General features: G+C 37.6%; 1 protein-coding gene across 1 annotated transcript in view; it reads left to right on the forward strand.

The window, feature by feature from the left end:
• Positions 1 to 10,141, forward strand: part of Smchd1 (structural maintenance of chromosomes flexible hinge domain containing 1) — a 150,416-nt gene that overhangs the window by 66,307 nt on the left and 73,968 nt on the right. The window contains exons 16-20 of the mRNA XM_023720401.1: positions 203 to 285; positions 445 to 558; positions 2,208 to 2,285; positions 3,458 to 3,577; positions 7,031 to 7,175. Of these exons, the coding sequence (XP_023576169.1) occupies positions 203 to 285; positions 445 to 558; positions 2,208 to 2,285; positions 3,458 to 3,577; positions 7,031 to 7,175 (540 nt within the window). The remainder of the gene's footprint in view (positions 1 to 202; positions 286 to 444; positions 559 to 2,207; positions 2,286 to 3,457; positions 3,578 to 7,030; positions 7,176 to 10,141) is intronic.

A 10,141-nucleotide genomic window follows, 5' to 3' on the forward strand; every position in this document is an offset into this window, starting at 1 on the left:
AAAAAAAAAAAAAAAAAATCCTTCTTGAGTAGCTACAGTAAGAACAAAGAAAAAATTTTAGTTGACTAATCCATTTAGAATTCCAGGTTTAACCTTTCATTGTACATGAACAATAAATAAGATTCTAGTAACTTGTATATTTTTAATTAAGGTCTTAAATTCACAAAGTTCATGAAAAACTAATATGCTGGTTTCCTAATAGACTCCCTGACAGATTGTCAGTAACTTGGCCTGAAGGAGATGAATTATTGCCTAATGAGATTAGGCCTGCTGGAACCCCCATTGGTATGTTGGTCTTGTTTTCTCTAATACCAAAACATGTTTCTGTCTCGTCTAATATGTCTAATACATAAAACACTATGAAAAGTTAAAGTACAGTGTGATGACCTAGCAGATTCTTTAGGTGTGATTAAGATACTCTTTCTTTTGATTTTGAACTCATAGGTGCATTAAGAATTGAAATACTGAACAAAAAAGGGGAGACAATGCAAAAGCTTCCAGGAACAAGTCACGGAGGGTCAAAAAAACTCCTAGTTGAGCTTAAAGTTATACTACACTGTAAGTATATAGAATGATTCAGATCTTTAATAGCTGCTAATATAATACTGATCAGACTGTTTTCATGTAATTAATAATAGACATGAATATGATTAAAGTCAGGAATTTCAGATGTATGAATAATACATTTGTTGCTATTTTTCTAAGTGTTTAGGTTTTAAAATACTTTATCCTGAATTTTCTCAGGTAACTGGGGTAGAGTAAAAATGTGGTATAGTTATCTAGAAAAATTGAGATAATCTTTAAAGTCTCTTCCAGATCAAGAATACTATAGTTTTGTACCTGGGGCTAGAAGTAATTGGTTCCAGTAATAAGCCTGGGCTCTCTGAGGTCAAGGAAAAACAGCTGGCTTTAGTGCTCATCTTTTAGTTTCCTGACTTTAATCACCTTTATTAACTATGGATCCATTATATTTTTCCTAAGCACCTAAAATATTTTCACTTTATGTTTTGTATAATCTGTTCCATCACTATATTATTTGTGTGACTGGGCAGTGGAATTTTTAGTAATTGGTATTTTATTCAATATATATTTATTTCCAGCATTTAAAAACTTAGCAGTGAAAGATTTTCCTTTTGGGGGGTTATTTATTTATTTATGATTATATTTTATATTATCAGTACATGATTGCAACTCACGCAATTTACAGTCATCTTGGGGTTGTGGTTACAATGTACATATTATGCCTTGTTGTTTTCTAATCCTATTCCCTTAAGATTTTGTTTTTCTGTTGGACACTCTGTGCTATATTTTTCCAAATTTTCTTTGTCTTATAAACAACATGCATGTAGTTTCTCTTACAGTTCTAGCTGTGCGTTGCCCAGCACAGATTTCCCAGTGTTGAGAGGACTGCGCTCCTTCTGGAGCTGTAGGGCAGAGCAGCCCTTTGTTTTCTCGTAGAAACCAATCATTCCTTGCCTGTGGCCCTTTCTTCGTCTTCAAAGCCAATGCAGTATAGTGCATCCTGAGCTATATCTTTAACCTCTTTTTTTTTAAGTTTTATTTCGAGACAGGGTCTTGCTAAGTTGATTAGGCTCTCCTGGAACTTGGGATCCTCCTGGCTCAGCTTCTATAGTAGCTTGGATTGTAAGCATGCACTACTATACCCAGCTTTTGCTTTCCTGTGTCTTGAACTGCCTTTTTAAAATTACTTTTAAAACTATTTGAGAGCTAAAGTGGGCTATAAAATAATAAAAAATGTTTCACAGAAGTTATCTCTGCTCCTCTTTCTATTTCTACTTCCCTTTTGTTAGTCTTTGGCTTGGTTTGCCTTTTTAAAAATTCTAAGCAGTGTATACTTGCTTTTCTAATAGTAGATCTTGGAAATTACTCTTTGTTAGTAAAATGTATTCTTTTAATTTTGAAGAAAATTTAAAGAAAGTGGTTTTTAATATCAAGGAAGATTCTGTCTATATGTGCCAATTAAACTTTTTTTTTTTCAAATAAAGACTAGCAATATGGTGAGTATGAGCTGGAGTAAACTTACTGTTTATCTGCTTACCATAGCATTAGATCTTTTGAAGTTTCACAACAGTTCTTAAAAATTTACAGCAAATAAAGATAATTGCATTTAATGCCATAGTGGTCTCTCACATTCATATTTGATGCTGATTTTCTTAAGGTAATAGTGGTTTTTCTTTTCTTCTAAGCCTCAAGTGGAAATAAAGAAATCATTTCACATATTAGTCAACATGGAGGAAAATGGCCTTACTGGTTTAAAAAAATGGGTGAGTGATTATTCTGAAAGTTAAAAACTATCCTGGCTAGAGATGTAGCCCAGTGGCAGAGTGCATTCCTTCCATGCATAAGGCGAAGGGGTCAGTCCCAGCATGGCCTCTCCTATTCCCCCCCCCCTTTTTTTTCATAATTTTATTGATAAACAAATAGCAATGAGACAGTTTCAAATCAAATCGCTAGGACAGTTTCAATAACTAACACACTGCATACATTCTTCCTAGTGGTTAATTGCTGTACAAGATGTGGACTTGAGATCCTATTTACAAACACCATTAGAACAAATCATTCTATTCATTAAGAGAATGTAACTATATATCCTAACCACTTTGAATATACAGATATAAAATGGACGTTCATCTGTATACCCCTTTTTTGCTAAGTTCTGTTATTTGAATATTATAGGTGTGTAAACTCATCAAAATATTCTAAAAGAGTCCAGTAGCCCATAATAGCATTGGGTCTTCTGTTTAACTGGCAATGCCAGAAATTATTGACCTGAGTTCTCCACAGCTCAACATAACATCATGGCTTTACTTCCTATATTTCGTCTTCTTACTTTTCTACTGGATGGTTAAGACCAAGGTAAAGCAGGACCTATACAACAAGAGTTGTAGCTTTTGGGTCTGAGAAGGTCAGTGAAATCCTCTCAGGATTTATCCTGAGATCCTGTACCTCAGATTGTAGAACCTTTGTCAGTGCAGCCATGTGGATGAGTCACGGCCATTGCTTGGCCAATGTGCTGTCTGTGAAAGCCTGAGAGAGTGTTTTCTCCCCATGTGACTCTCCTTAGGCACACTCTACATCATCGATCACTTTCCTCTTTGGCCCCATAATCTCCTTGATCAGAAAATTTGGGACACTACCGAGGTACATGACGTTACAGTACAAGTTCTCATATGTCCTGAGTATTAATTGACCTTAGAAGGTTAGGGCCAAAATGTTGGCTTTCCTTGCAGCCCTTCTTTTTCTCTATTTTGGTCTGCAAACTTAGGTTGTTAACCATCCAGAGGCCTCTCCTATTCCTAAGTGTACACATGTAATCCTTCCTGAGGTAGGAGGGTCCCTTCAGTGAGCCTGAATACAGTAGTGAGATCCAGTCTCAAAAATCTATACATAATTTCCATCAGTGTTGATTTGACTTTTATTTTTTTAATTTATCCAGAAAATATTCAAAAATTGGGGAATTACACATTGAAATTACAAGTGGTATTGAATGAAAGTAATGCAGACACCTATGCTGGAAGACCATTACCATCTAAAGCAATTAAGTTTTCTGTTAAAGGTAAGCAAAACACTAATGTAGGGCCGGGGAGATGGCTCAGTGGAATAAGCGCTTCCCTGGCAAGCGCAAGGGCTTGAGTTCAATCCCCGGTTCCGCAAAAAAAAGAAACACTAATGTATAACTAAGCATACTAAAACTGACACTTTAAATCAAGAAGGAAATGATAGGTCAATAATAAATGCTATTTGACCAGTTTAACTAACTTGATTTTTCAATGGTTTTGTAAATCTACTTGATAGTCATTTTCTTTCTTGATTTTGAAAATATCATTTTTTCTACTTTGCATTGTTGGTAAATCAAAGGTGTTCAGATTCCTGACCTTTTGCATGACCTGGATATTTGGGGAATCTTTTTTTTCCTGTTTCTGGAATTTCTAGTTGCATGGTTTGATGCAAGTCTGTTACCATCCAGTTGCTATGTCCCACATAGCTCTTTTAGGTTAGAAGACCCTCAGTTATTTTCTAGGATTTTTTGTTTAATTATTTGATTTTTCTGGGCCAAGGATATAGCTCAGTGGCATAAGTGCCTGCCTAGAAAGCATAAGGTCCTGAGTTTGATCCCTGGTATGTCCCCCAAAAGACTTGATTTTCTGTCCCTGTCTCTTTCCTTACATATACCAATATGTTTGATCTCTTGATTGGTGTCTTGGTTACTTTTCTCTTGTTGCTTGAATGAAATTCCCAACCTAGTAGAGGTTTCCATCCATACTTCACTGGCTTCAGGGCACAGTAGCACATGGCAGAGGGTGAACTTTTATGGTGGAGGAAAACAGCAAAGAGCATGGGCAAAAAGACAAGAGAATGGCAGTGGTGCTAACAGAGGCAAAGAGCAAGCCTCTCCTTTCTTACACTGCATCAAAACTTATCTACCCCAGGGAAGGTGTAGTACTCACATCCATAATCCCAGCAGCACTCACACCCATAACTCCAGTATTGGATGATGAATTAATCACAACCTCTAGAAGTCTGCCCCATGGCTCTGTGAGGCTTTGGGAAGACAACTAGACTCAAACCATAACGATTGGTATATAAATTTTTCTTTTCCTATCTCTTTGCTTGGTTTTAGTTTTCTAATTCTAATTGCCTTGATACTCTGCACTTACTAGTTTTTTCTTTATGCTCTTTTATTTCCTAAAAATTTCCTTTTAAAAAAAAACTTAATTGATACAACGTCTTGCTGTGCAGCTCAGACTCATAGTAATCGTCCTGTCTCAGCCTCTTTTAGTGCTGGTATTCTAGGCGTGCACTGCCATGCCTGATTTCAGGCTGGCTCAGCGTGCAGGCTGGCAGGGGATCCTGGGTCCTTGTGCTTGCCAGGCAGATGCTTAGACTGCTGAGCTATCTCCTCAGCCTAAAATTTATTTTTTTATTATCTAGTTATTCCCTTTTCAAAGTATTGTCTTTCTACTTCATGGATTCAGTATCTTTTTTTCCTCTGAGGATAGTAGTAATAGCATAGGTTTTAAAATTTTTTTTCTTTTCTATTTATTTCCTCCACATTGCTTTTTTCTGTTTGCACTAAGTACTTTGTATTAGGTTTCTATTCACTCACTTTGAAGAATAAAACAATTGAAAATACTATTTCATTGTGGGATGTTATGTAGTAAGGACTCCCATCTGGCCGTGCTGCTCCCGAGCATGGCGTCTTTGGTGCCTTGCTGAGCAGCGTCCTGCCTGCCTGCCTGCTTTTGGGTCCAAAGTTGGAAAGAAGCTCAGGCCATCAAGGAGGTCTTCTCTCTCAGACAGGCTTTCCATTGAGTTTATTTTCACTGAAGTGGGACACTTTCAGAGGTGGTATGTTCTTCATTCCTCCGACACTTTTCTTTCCTAAGAAAGTAAACCTATCTTTTGCTGGGGAGGGAAGAAGTCATTTGACTTGGCCTACACTTTGAGCGATGGGGATTTGGAGAACTGTTTCTTAAACAGACTCCAACAACTCTTCCAGTTTTGCTGGTGTCACTAGACCTTTTATTTTATTTATCTATTTTTATTTATGTATTTCGTGCAGGGACTTGCTACATAGCTCGGACTTATAGTGATCCTCCTGTTTCATTCTCCCCAGGACTGGGATTACAGACATGCCCCACCATGCCTGGTTTTGGTGGCCGGCTTAGAGGGCCTGGGGTGGGGCTGGCTTGACATGCTGTACTGGGGATTGAACCCAGGTCCTTGCACTTGCCAGGCAGGCACTTAGACTGCTGAGCTATCTTCTGGATACATGTGTCACTAAATCTTAATGGAGCTGTTTGTGAGACTTTTGAGAACCTTGTGGGTGATTATTTTACTAATATTATTTTATGTATTTAGTACAGGATCTCACTACGCAGCTCTAACTCGTAGTGATCCTCCTGTTTTCAGCCTCTCCAGTGCTGGGGTTACAGGCATGTGCTACCACACCGGGTCTCATATAGGTAAAAGTTTGTGTGTGTGAGGCCCAGAGAGGGATGTGGGAAGGAAATACAAGAGCACTGGTCTATTGCTTTTAAATATTTTCTGAATTTTAATTGTTATATTGGTTGCAAATATTTCTCACATTCAGCCTGTCTTTTAAGCTCATCAGATCATTTTATGCCTTAGTCTTTCTTTTTTTTCTTTTTTTTTTTTTTTTGCACAACCGGGGATTGAACTCAGGTTCTCATGCTTGCCAGAGAAGCACTTATTCCACTGAGCCATCTCCCCGGCCCCTGCCTTAGACTTTCTTATAAGATAAACATTCATTATAATCTAATGTCACAATTTAGAACCATCAATTTATACCTTTAGAATTTTATGTTTATATGGTATGAGATGAACTTCTGCTGTATTCAGTTGACATAGTGGTCTGTGCCAGCAATCCCAATATTTTCTGGGTTTTTTTGTTTGTTTTGGTAGAACCAGGGATTGAACTCAGCCCCTTGCACTTGCCAGGCAGGCACTTAATTTACTGAGCCATCTCCCCAGCCCCAGCAATCCCAATACTTGATTGGACTGAGGCAGGATTACAAGTTCAAGCCCAGCCAGGGTAACTTCGTGACTTAGTGAATGAGACCCATCTCAAAATAAAAATGGCAACTTTGTCATTTTTAGACTAGAGGTATAACAGTGCAAAGGTTTTTGATTCAATCACAGGTACTGCAAGAAAAAAAAGTTCAAATTATTTTCTCTTGTAGATTATTGGTAACAGTTAAATTTCTACACTGTGTTACAATACCATCTTAGGGGGCCTGCCCTTTAGCTCAGTTCTTTAAGTGGCTACTTCAACAAAGCAGTCAGGCTCAGGTTGCTGTGGTTCGATCCCCACAACCCAAGCCAGCCAAACCTGTCCTGAAGGCATTTGGAGCAAAAAAATAAAATAAAATACTATCTTTATCCATGGTCTGTAATTTCCCATATGTGAAATGAGTCTGTTTTTAATGATCAGTGAATTTTCTCACCAATGAATTTGCTGTTCATTTTGTTTTTGTTCTTGTTAAAGAGGGAAAACCAGAAAAATTTTCTTTTGGACTACTGGATCCTCCTTTTCGTGTTGGTGTCCCATTCAGTATCCCTTTGGAATTTCAGGATGAGTTTGGTCATGCTAGCCAACTAACCGGGGACATTGAGCCAGTTCTTGAAGCAAGGCAAGTGCTCATGTGTATTTGTGTTTTTTTATTTGGTAAGTGCTCTTTTTTCTTGTGTTGGGGTCAAACTATTTATGTGTCGTTGACTATTCTCTTTTTAAGACAAGGTCTTGTTATGCAGTTCAGGCTGACCCTGAGCTCACTTTGTAGCACAGGGTGGTCTCTAATTCATGATGATCCTCCTGCCTTAGCCTCTCATGTGCTGGGATTACAGGTGTTTGTGCGCTGCCATGCCCAGCTATGTCACTAACTTCAGTATTGTCAATATTTTAAAATGTACAAACTGAGCATGGTGGCACATGCCTAGAATCCTAGCACTTTGTGGTCTGCAGCAGGAGGATCACTGGAGTTCTAGGCCAGCCTGAATTGCATAGGGAAACCCTGTTTCAAAAAGACCAAAATAGGGCCGGGGAGATGGCTCAGTAGAATAAGTGCTTGTTCAATCCCCGGTTCTAAGACTAAAATACTTCGGTGTATAAAGAAAGTGTTCAGTGAATTTATGACGATCCAGGGATTTATTTGACCCAAGCTATCTTCTGTGAATCCAGTGGCATATATCAATTATTCAACTGGCTTGTCATTTGACTAAATGAACTGTTGAGATCACTGAGGTATTTAGGTTTCACAGTCTTACTTTTGTAGTTAAGATATGATGTCTCCAGGTGGTGCTATTTGTTGTTGTTTACTGAGAAGCCGTGGCCATTTGAACTCCATGGTGTTGTAATGTATTTTAGCGTTTTAAAAATCGTAAGTATAGGGTTGACCAAATAGCTCAGCGGATGAAAGCTCCTGCAAACAAGTGTAGGGGCCGGGGGTTTGATCCCTGGGCCTGCCATACCAGCTTCACCCCTGGGGCACACTGAGATCAGTGATTGAGACTTGGTGTGGTGGCTCACATCTGTAATCCCAGCTCTTGGGAGGCTGTAAACAGGCAAATCAATATAAGTCTGATCTAGTAATGAGACCTTGAAGACCGTTCCCTAAAATACAAAAAGCAAACAAAAAACCCCATAAGTATGACACAGATTTATAAAGTTTTTCATACTGTTGTTTCAGCAATATTTTAGCACATATGCTAACTTGTTTCATTTCTAATACAGTTTCTCTGAGTTCATTGGGAAGAAAGTTTTGTATTCTTCTGTGTAAGAATCTTTTTGGTCTGTGTCTTGTATTCTGAGTAAATACTTTGAAGATAATGATACATAGTACATTAACTATTGCTGTTCTACTTATTTTGTTAGGAAAAAATTATTTATGTATTTATTTATTTTTGAGACACAATCTCACCATATAGTTTAGCCAAGCCTTCAACTTACTGTGTAGCCCAGGCTGACCTTGATCTTTCTGCAGTCCTCTTGCCTCATCCTCCCTAGAGCTGCAATTACAGGTGTGCACCACCATGCCTGGCTACTTTTAATAAAATTTAAAAAAATGGAATGAAACATAAGCAATGACTTTATATGTTCATAGAAATTTGAGTCCTTCCTTAAATTTGCTAGTAGTCCTATAAAATGATGTGATGGTCTGTATTAAGAAATAGTTCTTGGGAAACTTAATAGTATGTCCGCTGATGTCATTGCAGATGTTCATTACTTGTCATTATGTCTTTAGGAAGGAATTCTTGATAAGTCCTATGGGAGTAAGTTCTATATCTTCAAAGTAGTTATTCCTAAATATTAACTATTATTTTTGCATCAGATGCCAAATCTGCCTTTATTTGCACACTCATCTCCTGCCCTCCCCTGTGGTGCCAGGGCCTTGGATATGGTAGGCAGGAGCTCCCTAAGCTGCGTTCCAGCCCTACATCCACTTTGTATGTGCGCCTTCTTTTATTGTCTCTTATAATTATCTGCCTTGAATGGTTCTTTCAGTCATTGGAATATATATTCTAGGATATTTTTATGTATATATGCAAGATAATTTGGATAATTGTACAGCTGATTTCTGCTGGTCTTTTGAAAGGAGCAGTTAATACTTAAATTTTTTTTTTCATTCTTTTTTTTTTCCTTTTTAATATCTTATAACTTTTTTTGTGGTTGTTTTGTTTTTTTAAACCAATTTTGTATGTTTATATGTGATAACCTAAACACCTAGTTTGAAGATAATATCATGCAATACAGCAACCATTGTTTAATTCCTGTTACTTTGTTTAGTGAAATTTTATTTATGTCTAATGCTTTTTTAAATTACTTTTTTTTTCCTAATGTATTTGTTTGTCAGAGAATCTCACTACACAGCTCACACTTGTGGTGATCCCCCTGCTTTCAGCCTCCCCAGTGCTGGGGTTACAGGCATGCACCACTATGCCTGGACTCTGGCAGGCTCAGCCCACCTTGGCGGTGGGGCTGGCACAGCATATGGTTCTGGGAATCGAACCTAGTCCCTGTGCTTGCTTAAGCAGGCACTTTAGTCCGCTAAGCTATCTCGCTGATCCCCTAAATTACTATTTTGTATTCTTTAAAAAGTTATTATATATTTATATATTTTCTAGGCACCTGCTAATTGAAGATAGCACATGGAAATAAGGATATTTTCTTTCTTGATGCTTATAGATGAGTGAGACAGATTGTGCTCTATTGAGAATATACCCTGGTTAAATTGCTAAAAAGAAGTATGTAGTATTCTGAATGTAAAAATATTCAGAATTTTTTATAGTTTTAATTTCTTTGAAGTTTCAAAAATGTCTTTTTGGGGGACTGAAACCAAGGCCTTTCCACTGAACTTCATCCTCAGTTCTTTTTTTTTTTTTTTTGAGACAGCAGTGTCGCTAAATTACCAAGACTGGATTTGAACTTGTGATCTTCCTTCCTTACTCTCCTCCAGTGCTGGGATTGCAGGTGTATACCTCTACAGTAGGCCCATGCTTCTCTTTTTAATTTCTTCTTCTCCTTCTTTTTCTTCTTCTTCTTCTTCTTCTTCTTCTTCTTCTTCTTCTTCTTCTTCTTCTTCTTCTTCTTCTTCTTCTT

This window comes from Octodon degus, unplaced genomic scaffold (assembly GCF_000260255.1).
Source record: "Octodon degus isolate 3935 unplaced genomic scaffold, OctDeg1.0 scaffold00075, whole genome shotgun sequence".
NCBI lineage: Eukaryota > Metazoa > Chordata > Mammalia > Rodentia > Octodontidae > Octodon > Octodon degus.